Source organism: Bactrocera tryoni, chromosome 1, assembly GCF_016617805.1.
Source record: "Bactrocera tryoni isolate S06 chromosome 1, CSIRO_BtryS06_freeze2, whole genome shotgun sequence".
Lineage (NCBI taxonomy): Eukaryota > Metazoa > Arthropoda > Insecta > Diptera > Tephritidae > Bactrocera > Bactrocera tryoni.
In genome coordinates this window covers 69,435,573-69,455,524 of record NC_052499.1, presented here as the reverse complement: position 1 = coordinate 69,455,524, position 19,952 = coordinate 69,435,573, and the positions used below count along the sequence as shown (strand labels likewise).

Sequence of the window (19,952 nt, the reverse complement as noted above, 5' to 3'; positions counted from 1 at the left end):
CCATCATATTCACCGTGTTTGGAGAAATATTTCCAGTTATAGCTCTAAGGTCGTCCTTGATATTAAATATTTAAAGAAACTTGAGTTCCGTTATCAAATTATTTATTTATTATTCAGCGGGTGAGGCTGAAATTCATGAGTCGAATTGTGTTGGTGATTTTGCAGAATTTGATTCGGGCGACAATGGAAATTACTTTGCGCATTTTACCACCGGGATTGGTCCTGCAATAAATTAGATTGGACTGGAAGAAGTAATGCCATTTTGAAGAAAAGCGTCAACTGAGTTGTATCAAATAGTGTTGAGCAGAGAAAAATTCTGGTGCTAAGTGATTTGCAAGAAACCGTAATTAAGAAGAAAAGCTCGAAAATTGGTATTTGAAGATCATTTCTGTAAAAATAAATAATTTTTTACATTTTATATCCTTAATTAAAAAGTCTATTTACTTAGCTATTTATTTGAAAAGGCGGTTCTACTGTAGGCAAATATTGAATAGTAGAGATGAGATATGGTCTGGCCATTTTGGCATGTAGAAAGAACTCTTAAAAACTGCAGTTCTCTTTAAACTTTATCAACACAGATGATTTTAGACATTTAGCTTTTATTATTAATATTTTTTTTGAGACAAAAGTGCTTTTTTATGTTTTTTAAAATAAATTCTCCTATAAGAAATACCATAAATATGTATGATTTTCTCTTTTTGCAAGGAGCGGTAAGCTCTTGTAGGTTTAATTTTACATTCCTGGCATCCTCAATGTTTACAGAACCACAAAAAAAAACATACTGTCAGTGGTTTGTAGATTTTTGGCGAAAGTGCAGCGAGGAAGACTCGAAGGTCATTTCTTCTAATTTTTAAATTCGTTTAAACAAATATAAAAAATGTGTGTGAAATTTTATATTTATCACATACTTTTCGTATGTGTGTATTTGCAGAGATTATTAATCGATTTTTGCTTACACCAATTGTGTCCAAATGCAAATTGGTCTAATTCATGATGTGATGGAGTCGTTGCACTCATTTAAGATTGTAAGCCAGCGGAACTAATTTTTTTTTTAATGCCTGAGTTTATCGTTAATAATGTTTTAAAACGGTATAGAAATCTATATGTTATATATTCATTTACAAAGTGAAACGATTTTACCCTTAAATATACACGCTGTTCAAGTTGTTGCGTATACGCCATGGTGACCTTTGACGTAATTTTACTCCGGCATCAATATTGTAGCAGCATGAGTTGTGTTTGGTTTTAGAGTTGCGAGAGGCAGGCAAATTCAGCTAATAAGATGCATATTTGCATATACTTATGTATATATACGAGGTAAGACAATTAATTAATGAGACTGGTTCCATAAAACCGTATATTTGAAAATTATTGTACAACTCTGCCATCCCCTTCAAAGTAGTCCCCTTGGGCAGCTATATAGCGATTCTAGAGCGTTTTCCATGCTTCGTAACATTTCTGGAACGCTTCGACTGGGATTTCCGCGAGTACCCTCGTCGCGACCGCCTGGATGTCCCTAATCGACTGAAAATAGGTTCCTTTGACCACCGATTTTGTTTTAGGAAACAGAAAAAGTCACAGGGTGCCATGTCGGGCGAACAAGGCGGCAGTTGCAACACGGCGATCCTTTTAGAGACCAAATACTGGGACACGCTGAGGGCGGTGTGGCACGGCGCGTTGTAGCGATGAAGGATCAAGTTACGAGCGATGTCTGGACGCACCCTGTTGACTCGTTTTCGCAATCTTTCGAGTACTTGGCAATAGTAGACTTGATTCACAGTTTTCCCCGGTCGAACGAATTCTTTGTGAACGATGCCACCGCTATCAAAAAGGCAATAATAATCGTTTTCACCTTCGACTTGGTCATGCGAGCTTTTTTCGGGCGGGGGGCGCGCGGAGACAACCATTGTGAACCTGGGCACGACTAAGAGCACTATTACTACACACTCTTATAATTTTAGCGTACGTTTCCGAAGCTGTTTTGCCCAATCTGGCGCAAAATTTTATCGCGACGCGTTGCTCTTGATTCCGTTTGTACATTTTCGTGACGAGCACTACAAACACACGTCTACTCAACTTGACGCAGCAAGCGAACTAAACAAGCTAGAGGGATGGTTCATATATCAATGGAGAGAGGAGGGATGCCGAAAAAGAGAAAGGGAATTTCAAGGTCACAGATTTACCACAAGCGCGGCAATAAAATCAGTCTCATTACTTAATTGTCAAACGTATATATCTTCAGGAGATTTAATTGACCATCCCAGGAGCTGTGCAGATACCCATTCAGGGCATTGTCTATGTAAGTAAGTAAGTAGGTACTGTTCCCCAACATATTTTCAGAGCTTGAGACTTAATTTAAGTGTAAAAATTGTTCGTTCCATCAACGACATCATTAACTAAAGAGAAGAACTTTGACAGTCGGCTTTTACAAGCTTCTATTGAGGCACATTTCTCACCAGCAACATCTTCGCCATAGACATTAGAGCGCAGTAGTCATTTAGAGCAAGACTCGGACTATAAGGTGCATATTTATGGAGCTCGTAGCCTAGCTCGTGGAGCTTGTGGCGTGGAATTAGCAATGTGTGTATCCTGGCGTTGTTCAGGTGGAACACAAGTCATTTCCTATTAGCTAAAGTTAAACGCTTCTGGTCGATGCCTCCTTCAGACGCACATAGAAGCATTTTCCTTCAAAAGCCGGACAAAAGTGAGGTTTACAAACTTCAGCAATGCTACTCAAAATTGATGTTTGAGTACCTAAGTAACCATATTACAATAAACCGATTTAATGAATGACCTTCACTTCGCTATATTGCCACATAAGTAGTCGGAACCTAGACTTCGTTCAGTACGCACGTCCTTATTCGCGATACGCTTTTACGTGCTCGAAATTGCAAGTGGTTTTTTGTGTTGCGTGAAGTGAATTCTGGAAAATAGTTTTTATGGATTCTGGACAAGATGGTATGTTTTTAATTTTAATCAAATAAAGATAAATTTAGTTAATGTATTATTTTGTTGGGCGAGGTTGATCTATAGATTTATTTTTTTTTTACTAAACTGCAGGGTTTATACTTAACATAGTATAAGCTTAAGCGCGTTAAATTAGGTTGGTCACTTGCATAAAATGAGTACTGCTTTATTTATTTTTTTCAATTAAATACTGAAATACTGCTAAATTACTCTATTCGGGGGGTATATGTATATCCCGTATCTCGGGAGCCGACTGGCCGATTTCGACAAAATTCGGAATGTAACATTTTTCATATTCCTATGTCACTCTGTGAAGATGAACAAAATCGGACTACAACCACGTCTACTACCCACACAATTTAAAATTCCATTTAATTCTTTCAATTTCCAATACACAAATAAAGAATTAATAAATACAACGGAATAAAATGTTGCGGTCATAATTCGCTTAAAGTATGCCATCTTTTGACCAAAAATTGTCCAAATCCAACCGAAATTATTCCCGCCTCTAGGTACCGAATATCTGGACCCGATACCAGTAGTTGACTTTTGATGGAAAATATCGTTTAATGTGTGATTTATGAAATTGAAATTTGAAAAATCCTTTTCTGGCGATAGAATTTTATTGTATTAAAAATGGGTTGAATTGGGTCAATACTTTCCTGAGCCCCCCATATACCTAACATAAAGATTTTAGAACTTCTAAGTCACTTTATCCTGGATATAACCGCCAATATTTGAGTCATCGCAATGAAAATTGCAGAACATGGTTTATTCACAACAGTGTATCTCTGCGCCTAAATTAGATACAATTGGTCGAAAACTTCAACCCCCCCCCCAAATAATTATAACCAAGATTTTCGGATATCCACTTGACCTTGCTTCATATGATTGGTAATGATACCTAAATGAAACCAAGGGAACATTTTTTGAATATGTGACATAATAGTAGTATGTGGAATAAGCAAAAATAGATAAAATCTGGTCGATACTCCCCCTACTCAAATATATTCAATATAAAATGTTCGGTTGCACCCAAACTTAATCCTTCCTTACTTTTTTAATTTATTATATTGCATTATTATATTCAATCATTCATTTTCATTCATAAATTCACTTTAAATAATTTGTCCTGTTTTTGAGACCAAATCCTCCTATGTGAAGCCAAACACTTCGCAGCCAGGCCTTACAACTCTCAAAAGAACTACTGAAGTGATGTAAAGCTTATATCCGTTCAAACGGGGGAATGCAGTTAGCGCAACGCCGCGAATACATTTACCCTCGTAGCACTTCGACAATATCTTCCCGTTACTCATAAACCATATAAGTAGGCATAGCGCAGAATCACTTCCGTTATTTCTACTACTACTATTTTTTCATGGAATTCATATCAGAAATCAAAGCACTTGGGTAATTTTGAATTGCTCGCGTGAAAAATGAGAATCGATATTTAATTCCCTGCCATGATGTGAGCTCTTCCGATATCTACTAATGATAAAATGCCAGAGGTTGCCGTATTAGGCAACAAAATACGCATATCACGACGTTCCATACTGTTCACTTCTAAACCTTTCGCAATATGCTGAGGCTAGCTCTAACGGGCAAAAGAAATTTCTTAAATCTATGGAGAGACCACGTTCCGATGCTTTAACTGGCAAACTTTTCATTATGGAATATAAAAGTGACGTCCAGCACCGCAATTCTGTTGAAAGCTTCGATCCAACTACAAATATTGAGACTTTATACGCGAATATGAATAAAGCTCGCGATCTGCTTAGTGTAAGTGCATTCAATAAAAATGCACACACATATCAATATTATTGTGTAAATTTTAGGTTACCATTCACCACGAACGTTCATTTGTTTTGGGCAGAGAGGACGATGATTATATTACGAACCACGAAAAGATAGAGATCCTCTCAGTAATACCTTTTACAATTTGTATTTTCGTTGCAGATTTGTATTTTAAAGCAGGGTGAAGGGTGTGTCGACTGCATTTAATGCATTTAAAAGAAATGTTAAATGATCTTGATGAAATATTAGACTTATCATATAGGCTGGATATTCTCAGATCAGAACCATTTAACACTGTTCTGTTAACACATTTTAGACCTTATCAACACAGAGACATGAATGCTGTATTTGCGAGAGCGCAAAGTTGTGTCTTCTCTGCGTTATCGATGCACTTATTAGCTCGGATGTAGAAAAATGTTTAGCTGCAGTCTTGCACGAGTAGCAAAGTGAACCAGTTCTGTTTTTTGAATTTATGCTGTGACGATTGTGGATTGTGCTTACATTTACACCATATGCACCTACTAGATATCCGAAGGTATTTACAAAAAATTAATATAGATGTTGGTAAGCATAAGTGTTAGTCATTTCGCTTATTGATTCTACACTTTATTGTAATAACGGGAATTACACCAACAGTTATTCAGAACATTTATGAAAGCAAGTAGAACAAAGATATTCTATGAAAAAAGGGAAGTTTAAGCGCAGGTTTAAATCAACATTTTATACTCTCGCAATTTATATTAAACAAGTAAGGGAAGCGCTATGTTTGGGAGTAAGAAAGTGTTGTGTAGGAATTCAACATTCATAATTCGATGAAACCGTGAAAAGATTCCAATCACGTTTGGCATCATATTATTGCTATATTATAGGTCAAAGACTCACTTAGTTTCAGTACTATAATTTGCTTCGTGTCCATGGTTGTATTTTGCCTTCGTCATGTTCAGTAACATAGTCGTGCTCATTAACGTAGTTGTGTTCAGTAACAAAGTCGTTTTTATCCTACACGCGATACCACATACATATCTACATGTTACATATTCATTTACACAGTGATATGTTTACACCCACACAATAATACGCTCCGTTCACCATATACGACATGGTGGCCCTTGATCCGATCACAACTCCTTTTTTGATGCGGTAGCCACAATATCTCAAGTTCTAATCAGTCAATTTGGCATGAATATTCTTTAAGTATATCTCTCTTACAGAAGCAACAAAAAATAAATATTTGAAATTTATAATATTTAAAAAAAATTCTACAAAATTGAAAAATCCTTTTTTTTTGAGTAGCCGCCATTTTATGAAAACATTTTTTTTTGGTTTTGCTGCTTCATGACATAGCGACATTCGTACTCATTAAGAATCTGTCATTGGTTTATTTTTCAGATGACGACAAGGGTAGAAATCATGGCGATGAGGACACGGCCTCTCAGGGGGCCTTTCCTTCAAGGACGCATAACTTGATGAAAAAAACTTTTTTTTTTAAATTTATTTTGTGTACTCTTCTAAGTTTAATAAACAAATCATAAAAAACGGATAGTAAAATATCTAGTGCTTCTTTTTTATTAATTGTTGAAAAAAGTTCGAAATTCGGGCCTCTAGACTACCCCCTTAAGTAAATATGATAAAAACAATGAACATGATTGTAGACGCGTATAACTATTCAAGAAATGTCTTAAGGATAGAAAATAGACACGAGAATGCATATTTATAAACATGCAAGCATATCGACAATGGAGTTGTGACAATGTGAAAGAATATTGTTGCTAAAAATATTTAAAATCGTTACAAGTGCTGTGTTGCCACTTTTGCCATCTGGAAGCAAAATTAGAAACTCATGCGATGTATGGTTCTTGAATGTTTGTTAGCGTTGCAAAATGATTTTGATGAGACTAAATTAAAAAAAGGCATTGTATACGTTTTCCATAAGAAAGGGCAAAGTTTAGACAGCTGAGAACTATATGAAAGATGGAGAATGTAACAAAAATTATAATATTTTTATAAAATTTCTAATGATGATAAAATTGTTTTGTTGTATTGGAAATCGCTTCCTAGAAATATTCGTTATGTCTGCAAAAGCGTTCAGACCAGAAAGGAAAAACAACAAAGGAGGGTTAACAAATTATCACTTTTCGTCATTGGAAAATCTCGGAAGCCGAGACCCTCAAAAACAAATTTTTACACTTTAGCTATATAAAATGCGATAAACATTTTGATTTTCGTAGAAAAAAATGGGTTTTAGATCACTTTAACATACAAGTAAAATTACGAAATATTTAGCTCTTTATTTCCATTTGAACACAAGTTATCAAAACGCCTGCTGCTTATCTTTGATACTTTTCCAATTCACACGGCTGAGAACCATTTGGTTTAGGCTACAGATGATGGACTGATATGGACAATATTTATGTAATCTATTATATATATGTCTTTTGATTGTACCGTTGGATCACAACTCTATTACATATATGAAATTTCCTACCACAAACAGTCTTTTCAGTATAACTGTTGCTACTGGAACAGATAAATATTGTATAGTAGAGATGAGATATGGCCACCTTGGTATTTAGAAAGAACTCTTCTCTTCAAACCTTATTAACACAGATGATTTTAGAAATTTTATTTGTATTATTAATATATTTTTTTCAGACAAAATTGTTTTTTTTTTTTGTTTTTTTAAATACATTCTCTTACAAGAAATACCATAAATATGTCTGATTTTGTCTTTTTGCAAGGAGCGGTAAGCTCTTGAAGATTTAATTTTACATTTTCTGGAATCCTCGATATTTACAGAACCACAAAAAAACATCCTGACAGTGGTTAGTAGATTTTTGGCGAAAGGGCAGCGAGGAAGACCCGAAGGTCATTTCTTCTAATTTTTAAATTCGTTTAACCGAGTATAAAAAATGTGTGTAAAAATTTTTAATTTATCGCATACTTTTTGTATGTATTTTCAAAGATTTTAAATCGATTTTTGTTTACATTTGGTGTCCAAATGCAAATTGGTCTAATTCATGATGTGATGACGTCATTGTAGTCATTTAAAATTGTAAGCCAGCGAAACTCATTTTTTTAAAATGCCTGAGTTTATGGTTAGTAATGTTTTCAAACGGCATACAAATATAAATATTACATATTCATTTACAGAGTGACACGATTTTACCCTGAAAAATACACTCTGTTCAAGTAGTTGCGTATACACCATGGTGACCTTTGATTTAATTTTGCTCCCGCGTCAATATTGTTGCATCGTCTGTTGTGTTTGGTTTTAAAGTTGCGAGAGGCAAGCAAATTCAGTTAAATAAGATGCATATTCACATATATGTATGTATAAATATCCTCAGGAGATATAACTGGACAACTCAGGAGCTGTGCAGATACCCATTTAGAGCATTGTCTATGTAAGTAAGTAAGTACGTACTGTTGCCCAACATACTTTCAGAGCTTGAGACTTAATTTTAGGCATAAAAATTCTTCGTTTCATCAAAAAACCAAGAATACATTTGGAATTATAGTGAAATATTTTAGGAGAGCTTTATTAAAAGTGGATTGCTATTACCGATTCCAAAAGTGTTGACTTTTCAAAGTCTAGTCACAACACCCAAAAAGGCCTACTCAAAATCTGCTGACTTCTTAAAAAAAAGAACCGAATATAAGGTCTAGAAAACGAATGCCTATATTTTTGAAGAAAATTGAAGACTTTATATAGGACAGTTAGAATAATCCAATTTAGATTTAATATGAACTGCCTTGTTTAAAACTTGCTGCCGCTTTGAAGGTAATTTCAAAATGCGATTCATGGAAACCAACGTCACCATTAATTAAAGAAAAGAACTGCACTTACAAGCTTCTATTGAGGCACATTTGTCACCAGCAACATCTTGGCCATAGACAGTAGAACGCAGTCCTCATTTAGATCAAGACTCGGACTATAAGGTGCATATTTGTATGTGAAGCTCGTTCGCAGCTTCTAGAGCTTCTGGCGTGTGATTAGCAATAGGTATGACCTGGCTTTGTTGAGATGGAACTCAAGTATTGTTCTATTAGCTGAAGGTGAACGCTTCTGGTCGCTGCCTCCTTCAGATGGTCCAATTGTTCACAGTAAGCTCCGAATTATAAGTTTAGCTCCGTAGCGGTGTAAGTCAAAGTACGCAAGCGACCCCGTTTCCGTCATCAGTAAACATCCACTTCAGAAATGGATGTTGCGATTCAGCAGCGATTTGCAGGTGGAAATGAGATCTATAACGCTATTTGGGTTAACTTGTGTGACTCCTGTATTCAAGTGATGTCACGTCGAGCAGCAAATAAATGATGGGACTATCGATAGTTTTATAGTCGCCTCAATGTCAACAGTTTATTTTGACTATCAATGGTTTATGCAAAATTTGATGATTATTGCAAATTTTTACTAAATATACTGTGATGAACACCGAAACGAGAACAAAATAGATTCGACAATAACTTGCCAGATTTAAGTAGAGAGCGGTATTCGTAGTTGGAAGAATGCGTGAGTGGCGAAGTTTTGCTAATGATCTCGTATAAAAGGGCTGCCGTATTGTGGCAACAGACAAAGTTTTAGTGAGAGTGCTGCTGTTTTAGGATCAAATGAGATATAGATAAGAATTTGTTAGCCTTAAGTTGTTGGAATCAGAAACAAAGATAAATGTACAGTCATTAATTTTGGACTTTTATTTAACAGTCCAGTGATCCTACTCAAGAGTGAGTTACAAAGTGAACGATTTATCAAGAAATCTCTCACAATACTATATACATATATATCTATATAAATAACAAGTAAGGAAGGGCTAAGTTTGGGTGTCACCGAACATTTTATCCTCTCGCATGATAAAGTGATAATCGAAATTTCATTATCCGTCATTTACATATTTTTTTATCTTGCTGTAAAATTAATTAGATTTGATTAATTTGTGTACTTTGAGTATTGAATTGTACACTCAGTCCTTTTTTTACGCGATTATTGGTTCTGCCACTAATCGCGTAAAAATGGTTAGTTTTCCAATATTAACTGACGAATTGGTTCCGAATATAAAAAATATCGCGTATAACAAAATATACGCGCAAAAAAATATTCAAAAACAATACAATAAGTTTCAAATTTCAGACTTATGATTTATTCATTCATAACAAAATAAGAAATATATAACAAAAACCATATATAAAAGAGAACAAAATAGAAAATATGTAGATTTATTGAAAACACCGTTGAATGCTGTTTAATCACTGTCATTATCCGTAGTGGAAATTATTCTTAGCCGCTTATTTTGATGGCCGGCACTGATATCACTAGAATTTGTACCAGAATCAATAGTAAGAACTATGGATTGATGTTCTGATTGACTTAGCATCTCCGACTGAGTTTGCACCATAAATTCAGTTAATTTTGTTTGAATGCTTCTTTTTGGACCCAATAAATTCCGATGTAGTTCTTTATATCTTAACATGCAGAGTCTCAAATCTTTTTGAAAAATTCGTGCACGTTCGGCATCAGTATCATTTGCTACAAAATAATTTTCCAATTCTGCTGCAAGCTTAAGACCTTATTATAGTTAGGCCTTTAGTCTTTTAACGAAATTCCCGAAACTGTATACCCATACACTCACACACGCATACCAATATACACACACTATTAGGGTGCGCCGACATATTCAAAAAATTATTACGCTTAAAAATATGTAAACAAGCAAAAAACGAAAAAAAGCAATCGCGTTAAAGTGAAAAATTCGCGTAAAAAAAGGAATTTGCGCTGCAAAAATAACCGCGTTAAAGTGAAATAGCGTAAAAAGAGATCGCGTAAAAAAAGGACTGAGTGTATTTTCATTTCCTAATGTATATATTATACAGAGAAGGCATCAGATGGAATTCAAACTATCGTTATATAGGAAGAAGGCGTGGTTGTGAATTGATTTCACCCATATTTCGTACATGTCATCAGAGTGGTAAGAAAACATTATATACTGAATTTCATTGAAATCAGTCAAGTAGTTTCTGAGATATGGTTTTTGGTCCATTAGTGGGCGACGCCACGCCCATTTTAAATTTTTGAAAAAAACCTGGGTGCAGCTTCCTGCTGCCATTTCTTCCGTAAAATTTAGTGTTTCTGACGTTTTTTGTTAGTCGGTTAACGCACTTTTAGTGATTTTCAACATAACCTTTGTATGGGAGGTGGGCGTGGTTATTATCCGACTTCTTCCATTTTTGAACTGTATTGGGAAATGCCCGAAGGAAACGACTCTGTAGAGTTTGGTTGACATGGCTGAAATAGTTTCCGAGATATGTACAAAAAACTTAGTAGGGCGGGGTCACGCCCACTTTTCCAAAAAATTTAGTCCAAATATGCCCTCCCTAATGCGATCCTTTGTGCCGAATTTCACTTTAATATCTTTATTTATGGCTTAGTTATGACACTTTATAGGTTTTCGGTTTTCGCCATTTTGTGGGCGTGGCAGTGGACCGATTTTGCCCATCTTCGAACTTAACCTTCTTATGGAGTCAAGAAATACTTGTACCAAGTTTCATCATGACAGACGGACGGACGGACAGACAGACATCCGGATCACTTTGGTATATAAATGACAAGACCGGTTGTTTATAAGTTTATAATGTTCTTTATTTCTCTTGCTTCGGAGCAAGGGCAGCCGTAAAAGCTGAGCGAGTAAATACAACTGAACTCTTTTTAAAACTATTGCAGCGGCGACTACGCCTAAATACCTGTCTCTCTGACATGTTCATTGTCAACGATTTCTTTAGAATAATTCTAAGTTTTAATTAATAGACTATGCAGGGTCACAAAATGTCACTTTTGAGGCTGCAATTTATAGATATCTCATTCTTTTTTCATAGCTTTCCTTTATTTTCAGATATACGACTTCTGATGGTTGGCAGTTCGTAAACGGCTTGATTGTTGGACGATATGACCCATGTGCAGTGACTTTGAATGGCAAAATCTACATAATGAGCGGAATAAATGGCGACAATGACTATATAAAATCCGTCGAATGCTACAACCCAGTTTCGAATGCCTGGACTTCTTGCGCGGACATGATAGAACGTCACACTTTTTCTGTTGTAAGTTAGATTACAAAATAATTACTTATAATAATAGAACGTTCATCAAGTCATGATTTGTTAGATTGAGGAGAATCTAAGAACGGTATATAACGTCTTTATTTAAGTGTTTAAACATTGACATTCGACTCCTCTCATTCCTTTTACTACAGATGCATTTACGTAACTGGAATTCGTATTCTGCCTGAAGTTTTCCAATTTATTTGTGAAATACATACTTACGTTACAATAAGAGATGGCATTTGATTTCACCATTGTAAACCTTCCTTAGAGTTTTCAAACCGGCAAAAAAGCTCCGCTTCAATAAAAATTACGAAAATTGTCGAATTTAATTAGTTGCCCTCTTAGTTCTATTAAGATTAAATGGAACGTTTATTGCTAGTTTTTATATTACAGGCAGCTGCACATAAAGGTCACATTTATGTTTTAGGCAGTAACGGTGATAAAAAAACTGTTGAACGATACGATCCTCAGCGAAACACATGGTCTAAGGTATATTAAGTTAATTTTTGCCGATCGCTCGAGGTCAAACTAAATATTATTGACAAAATTTCGCAGATTTGTTCTTTGAGAGGTGGCATATCGTGCGTGTCGCTAGACAATAAACTATGGGCTATTACTGGTGACTTCCTTTCTGGCATGACATGTGTATCAGTCTATGACGAGGAAAATGACCGTTGGGAACAAAAGTGCGCATTTTCCGAAACCAATATTCGTTCCTGTTTTGCTGTGCCTGAAGCCCTACTGACGTCGAATGAATAACAATATTAATAAATATATTTTTTGTAATAAATTCTCTTGTAATAAATACCAAAATATCTGATTTTCTCGCTTTGAAAAACGCGTCATATATTTTGTATGCTTAACAGGTTTTATTTAATATATTCTTGCATCCTGATGTCTACAGAATCAGGACAAAACATTCACTTACGTATACAGTGCTTTGTAATTGATTGGCGAGTCGGTGCGGAGCGCAGTCGCCTTAGTTTTGTAATTCATTCCGGTTTCAAATGAATATTTACAATATCTTAATTCGTCCTCGAATGGTTGAGTCCATGTCTTCATATATTCTGAGACAGTCGAAGTCTTTCTTGGCCCCTCGGTCCCACCCACTTTTTCTACTTCATATATACCATGGTTAAGCTTTTTCGCTACCCTATACGGTCCTAAAAACTTTCCCTTCAATTTCAACCCGCTACCAAACTGTGTTCTCTTTATTGCTACCAAATCGTTTATTTTGTAGTTTTTCTCTCTCTGACGACGTGAATTATATGACTTCCGGTTTTCTTTCTGAATTTTTAAAATATTTTCTTTCGCTAGTTTTCGTACTGTTTCGCGATTTTCATTTAAGTCATTTATAACCGTCTCTTCTAGTAGGTCCTTTAGCTCTGGCATGTTGGCCATTCGCATGTCAAGTCCTGTTAATAACTTGAAGGGAGACTGTTTCGTACTCCGAGGAGGTGTATTGTTTATAAACTGTTGCACCTTGTCTACATGTTTATACCAATTAGTTGGGGTTTCTGTACACAACTTTGACAACGTAGGTATAACGATTTTATGAATTCTCTCTACTTGTCCGTTTCCTCTTGGAACCCCCGTTGTTATTAGTAAATGTTGAATATTCTCCTTTTGACAATATTCTTTAAACAAATTTGATGTAAAAGCGGCCCCCCTATCAGAAATAATACGTCTTGGGTTACCGAATACAGCTGCCTGCTTTGTGAGTCTATCTAACACTGCATCTACTCCTGTATTTTTAGTAGGGTACAACCACACAAATTTACTGAACGCATCTACCACCACCAATATATAATTGTACAACTTACTGGTCGTTTATAGTGGCCCTACGTGATCAATGTGATATGTGCCTAATGGTATATCTTCTTTATCTATGCTGTTCAGGAATCCCTCTTTCTTTCCTGACTTAACTTCATTAACAATGCACTCAATACAGCTTCGGACTATCTGACAAACTTTACCCTTTACTTGGGGAATATAATACGACTTTTCTAACAGATCCTGAGTTTTCTTTATAGAGAAATGCCCTTGCTTGTGCGACAACTTAATGATTTCGTCTTCCATTTGCTTCGGTACTACAATTAGTTCCTTTGCAGGATTTTTAAAAAGAATTTCAAATTTTATATAAAAGTCTTCGTATTCGTCTTTTTCTAGAATTTTACGCACTGCGTTTGTCCATTCGTCATTCAGTTGAGCTTGCTTTAGCCGAAACTTTAAAGAGTCTTCTAGCATTAAACAGTACACTCTACTTAAAGCGTCAACGTGGACCTTCTGGATCCTGCTCTATGTTCGATTTCATAGTTAAAGTCTTGAAGAAACAATGCCCATCTCGCTATTTTTGGCGGTACGTCTTTCTTCTTAAGAGTCATCGTGAACGCGTTACAATCTGTCACAATTTTGAAGTGTATACCTAATAGGTATATTCTCCATTTCTTTAAGGCTTCTATGATTGCCAGTACCTCTAACTCATACGCCGGATAATTCTCTTCCACTGGCTTTGTTTTCCGGCTCATGTATTGTACCGGATGTAAAAACTGATCGTCCGAACTTTTTTGTAACAAAATTGCCCCATACCCCCATTTACTAGCATCTGTATGTACCTCATTAGCTGCTTTTTGCGAAAATAACTGTAATATAGGCGCTTTTTGTAAATTAGCCTTTAGTTGTTGAAATGCTGCGACTTGCTCTTCGCCTAACTTGAAAACCGAATCCTTTCTTAGAAGGTCTGACAAAGATCTAGCTATCGTTGCGTAGTCCAGTACGAAACGTCGGAAATATGACGTCAACCCTAAAAACATTTGTAACATTTTTCTGTCGGACGGAAGCGGAAACTTTTGTACAGCAGTCGTCTCATCTTCCGATATTTTTATGGTACCATTTCCCACTATGTACCCCAGAAATTCAACGCTTCGTTGAAGGAATTGGCATTTTTTCCATTTAATCTTTAACCCGTACGACTCGCTAACTTCTAAAACTTCTCGTAGTTTTTCAATACCCTCCACCTCGTCTATTGCGGGGATAATTAAGTCGTCCATATATGTAATTACGGTTCCCTTCTGGATTAGTGCCCGGAAAACGGCATTAACATAACGACAAAAGGCAGCAGGTGAGTGTGAAATACCGAATGGAACAACACAAAACTCATATTGACCATTGTGAGTAACGAAAGCGGTAAACTTCCTAGATTGTGAATCTACTGGCACATGGAAAAATCCATTCGACAAATCTAACGTTGTAAAAACTCGACCCTCTTGAAGGCTATCTAAGACATCGTCCATTACAACCATCGGAAAATTGTCCCTTACAATTTTTTTATTTAATTGTCTATAATCGCAACATAAGCGTCTGTTTTCATCTTTGTTAGGAACTACTACTACCGAAGAAGCATAATTGGAAGAGCTTGATAAATATGCGATTTACAAGACCACGTGGGATTAGTGCTGCAAATTGTGGTGAGAAAACATTGCTGGCGGTTTGCGGGAATGAGGTAAGCGCACACTGTGGCTCACATTCAAAAATGATAATCATAAATTAATGTACGTACAATATTTTTGAAATAGATTTATCCCAAGCTGCTACAATATAGCAAAGCTGAGGATAAGTGGCAGGAATATGCGAGTATAAGGTGCGACTACAAATGTTATAGAACTATCTTAAAGGATGATAATTTATTATTTGTTGGCGGCATTAAAAAACGTGCCATATTAAACATCGTCCGCAGCTGGAATATTCGAAATAAGACATGGCGAAATTTGGCCGCCATGAACCAAAAAAGATTCAGACACTGCGTTGTCGAATTGGATGGAAAAATCTACGCGATTGGTGGTCTTGATATTGGAAAGACTCTATCGTCAGTGGAAAGGTAAATACGTATAAATCTGTAACGAATTACCTAACGATGATTTTGTGAGCTTCAGCAATTAAAGGTTAACTTAAAGATTATTAGTGAAAGCACTTTAGAATAGATGTGTTATTTTAGTATGGATGTTGGACAAAATACGTTGCCCTACATTTAAGAAGAAAGGAATTCAATGGAATGTTATGGTTTGGTTGACTGTGACTTTAGAAAAGTCGAACTCTCTGACATGTTCATTGTCAACGATTTCTTTAGAATAATTCTAAGTTTTAATTAATAGACTATGCAGGGTCACAAAATGTCACTTTTGAGGCTGCAATTTATAGATATCTATTCTTTTTTCATAGCTTTCCTTTATTTTCAGATATACGACTTCTGATGGTTGGCAGTTCGTAAACGGCTTGATTGTTGGACGATATGACCCATGTGCAGTGACTTTGAATGGCAAAATCTACATAATGAGCGGAATAAATGGCGACAATGACTATATAAAATCCGTCGAATGCTACAATCCGGATTCGAATACTAGGACTTTTTGCGCGGATATGGCAAAATGTCACAGTTTACCTGGTGTAAGTTAAATTAAGATATAATTATTAATATTAGAAGAACAATCATCAAGTCATGATTTGTTAGAATGAGAAAGAGTCGAAGAACGGTAATATCACAACTTTACTTAAGTGTTTAAATATTAACATTCGACTCCATGAATTTCTTTTACTAGATGTAGACGGATGTACAGGATTCGTATTCTGTTTAGAGTTTTAAAATTTATTTGTGAAATACGAACTGGCGCTGTAATGAGATATACCTTTTGATTTCACCAAGCAAGCCTTCCCTAAGAATTTCAAAACGTAGTCTACTTCAATAAAAATTACCGAAATTGTCTAATAGAAAATAGTCACTGATTTATTTAGTCGTCCTCTTAACTCTATTAAAATTACACAAAGCGTTTATTGCTACTTTTTATATTACAGGTAACTGCACATAGAGGTCACATTAATCTTTTAAGCCTTAACGGCGTTGAACGATACGATCCTCAGCAAGACACATTATCACAGGTATATAATATGTATTGAGTTCATTTTCGCCAAACGCTTGATGTCAAACTGAATATTCTTGAAAAAATTTGCTTTCTGGAAGATGGTGATTGTTATATAGCTTGCATATCACTAGACAATAAACTATGGGCTGTTGGTGGCCTGTCTAAATCTGCTGACAAGATATGTGTATCAGTCTTTGATGAAGAAAATTCCTGTTGGCTAAAAGGGTACTCGTTACCCAAAAGTGAAGGGCATAACTGTTTTGTTGTGCCTGGTGCTAAACGCACTTGAACTGATAGTTAGGAATCCGTAATATGAGACCAATTCTAAAACCGTCGAATCCACAATTTTGTCGACTACTGATGTACGAAATATGTATTTGCATAGATATGTAACATGCTCTTTGATTTAACGAAAAATATGAAAGAGAGCAAGAAACAAAAAAAGGACACAAAAATTAAGAGTGCTCTTATAACCATCACAGTTATGATATCAATATAAATGTTAAAAATAACATTAAATGAAAATAAAAGCAATCGAAATAATTTTAGATTTTTATGTAGAACTAGCTGACCCCTCAGCCACTGTCCTGCGTGAAATTATGTGTTTTGAAATGAAAACAAAGTAGAATTTATATTGTGCTGAAAATCATTTTTTGACGATTTTTCTAAATTTTTTTTCAATGTAACGCAGCTTTATAAACAATATTTTTTGGTTTCTGTTCCGATGCTTAAATGTATAGAGAAGATGGTTTTCTAACTCGTGGAAAACATAGCATTTTCAGATTTATGCCACACACTTCTAGCGACTATCATTGTGTCCGCTTGATTGTCATCGCAAATCCCTGGAAACTGAATACGTTTGAACTGATATGGCAAATCGTTGAAACTCAAAGGAATTCGTAGATTCAAGAACTCCGTCCAATCGTATTCGATAGACAGATCCAACTTTGAGACGAAAATGAAGTGGTGGCATACCAAGCCTCTTCAAAGAATTTAGAAATGCCGATGGAAAATTCACGGCTACGTGTTCATTGTCAAGAAGATCGATCGATATGTATGAACGTAAATCTCTCGGAATTGGACTTTAAATCTCAAATCTCGTGCATTCAACCAATGGTAGTTACGATAATTTGGCCAATGTTCGGATAAACATTCGTGTTCATCTTTCGTTGAAGTGAATTGACAAAAGAAAGTGGAATTGATATTAGGGCGACGTCTTCGCAATTGATCACTTTGTGTGAAACATATGTGTGCCCGTGATTTTGAAAGTGGTATAAGTCATATTTTTTTTGTTTCGAGATATTTAGAGTTTTGCATTTTAAAGGATTAAAAAATATTCTTGCATTATGGATTATGATTTTTCGACAGTAAAGTAGTCCCAACAAACAAGTATTTATTATGATTGTGAAATTTATAGCCATTTTTAAAAGAAAATGTGGTTTTGAAAGGTTTAAATGACTTGTACCACTTTCAAAATTAACTGCATGACTTTATAAATGACTTATACAACCAAGGATGTCCGGATACCATAAATTTATGATCAATTGTTTCAACATTATTATCAGATGACTGAACAATTTTTAACCATATTAAAGCTCTGTTAATGTTTCGATTTTGTCCTGAGCAGGCATCACTGTAAGCTATTATATGCTTTTGAATGGTAATGCCCCGAATGTGCTTTAAGATGCAGGACGCAACTTCTTGTGATCCTCTTGAGGCGATTGTTTCATCCCATGCATACATTTTAGCATTTCCATTGTTGAAATAATGAAACCCTAAATTGTATACATACATGTTGCGCTTATAGTAAGCTACCGAAACAGAAAGTATTGGATAAGGAAGCGCTTTCTATAGCTCAAATGTGAATCCGTAATTTTCACTCGGGTTATCTTTTGTTTTTTTGTATGTGATCTGTTCAACTTTTTCTAGCCCGTTCGGTACTTTTAAGATGTGAATCATGAATTTCCATGAGATGCAACTTCTCTTCTTCATTACTGGATGCTTCAATTTTTAGTTTTATCGAATCACACTTTTGTCACGTGTCTTTACGAGTATGAAAATTTAGGTTGAACTCAGTATTAAATATTTTTCCATAAGTCCACTCCTTTACAGATGATGTATTATTTTCGTCACATTTTTCCCACATATACCCCATACATTTTTCGAATATCTAAGTCAGCACTTAGATACTTTCGACCTGAAGTGTGATGTGATCGCGTGTAATGGCTCTCACATGCTGAAAAACTCGGAATATGATCTCGTACTACTTTAATTTTTTCTTCATCTGTTTTTCTAGATGAACTAGCCATTTTGCCACGACCATCCATTCTAGGTGTTTCAGAATTTAAGGCACGGCTTAATCTTCCGTTAGATATTTTGAAAGTATCCAAAAAAAAGTTTTGCAAACAGAAACTTCCGAACTCATACATACATATAGATGAAACTTAAGACTCCATTTTCTCATATATCCTTTGTGATTTCTGGAGCGTTTTTGTTTTATTGATTGTTTTCTAATCAAACCATACAGAAACATATTCTGTTTTTCGAAACTTGCTAAATTCCAAAAATAAACAAACTTAGCTTTCCTGTCTTCATATCCGATTTCATTTAAACACTTTTTGGAACAAAGACAATCTATATTTTCGAAAAGTTTAGCACTCACGGGCTTACAGTTTTTTGTTTCATATTCCTCTGCACGATATCTTGTACATCATTCTGTTGATTGCATGTCCTCTTTCTTGATTTCATTTTGCTTTCTTCCATTTGTAAGGGCTCCGAATTCACTTTTAAACTATGAGCTAATTCATCAGAAGACGATATCATTCTTATTCGTTTCTATTTCTTGGGAGCATTACTTATATTTATTCGCCGTAAAATGTCTACAATTAACTTTAAATAGTAGGTTTTTATATTAAAAGTTTTACTTCATCATACCTGAACCACTATCTGAAGACATGACAAAATTACTTTGAGAACACACCGACTTATACCACTATCAAAACGAACAATATCTGTATTTCATTTAACAACTAAAAAATAAACACATTTTAAAGAGTTAATTTGCATGGCGTGCTGCTAATCTCTTCAGATTACGTTATTTTATTAAGATTTGATAAGTAATTGCTGATAAAATAGATTTTCAAAATTTTTGACTTATACCACTTTCAAAATCAAGGGCTCATA

At 35.2% G+C, this 19,952-nt stretch overlaps 2 protein-coding genes across 2 annotated transcripts in view; both read left to right on the top strand.

Annotated features, from left to right (window-relative positions):
• Positions 1-5,226: 5,226 nt before the first annotated feature.
• Positions 5,227-19,952, top strand: part of LOC120775138 (kelch-like protein 17) — a 19,962-nt gene continuing 5,236 nt past the window's right edge. Inside the window, exon 1 of the mRNA XM_040105209.1 lies at positions 5,227-5,296. The gene's annotated coding sequence lies outside the window, so the exon portion shown is untranslated. The remainder of the gene's footprint in view (positions 5,297-19,952) is intronic.
• LOC120775218 (kelch-like ECH-associated protein 1A) lies at positions 11,649-16,305 on the top strand. The gene is made up of 5 exons (XM_040105325.1): positions 11,649-11,850; positions 15,233-15,355; positions 15,429-15,493; positions 15,590-15,730; positions 16,089-16,305. Exons 1-5 carry the CDS (start codon positions 11,737-11,739, stop codon positions 16,303-16,305), a joined length of 660 nt encoding a protein of 219 aa, XP_039961259.1. The 5' UTR covers positions 11,649-11,736.

What these genes read in the sequence shown, in the direction of transcription:
- LOC120775218 (XM_040105325.1), top strand. Translation starts at nt 11,737, where the DNA reads ATGAGCGGAATAAATGGCGACAATGACTATATAAAATCCGTCGAATGC. An exon ending in TGGCGGTTTGCGGGAATGAG is followed by an intron (nt 15,356 to 15,428) that starts GTAAGCGCACAC and finishes TTTTTGAAATAG; the next exon opens with ATTTATCCCAAGCTGCTACA. An exon ending in CAGGAATATGCGAGTATAAG is followed by an intron (nt 15,494 to 15,589) that starts GTGCGACTACAA and finishes CATCGTCCGCAG; the next exon opens with CTGGAATATTCGAAATAAGA.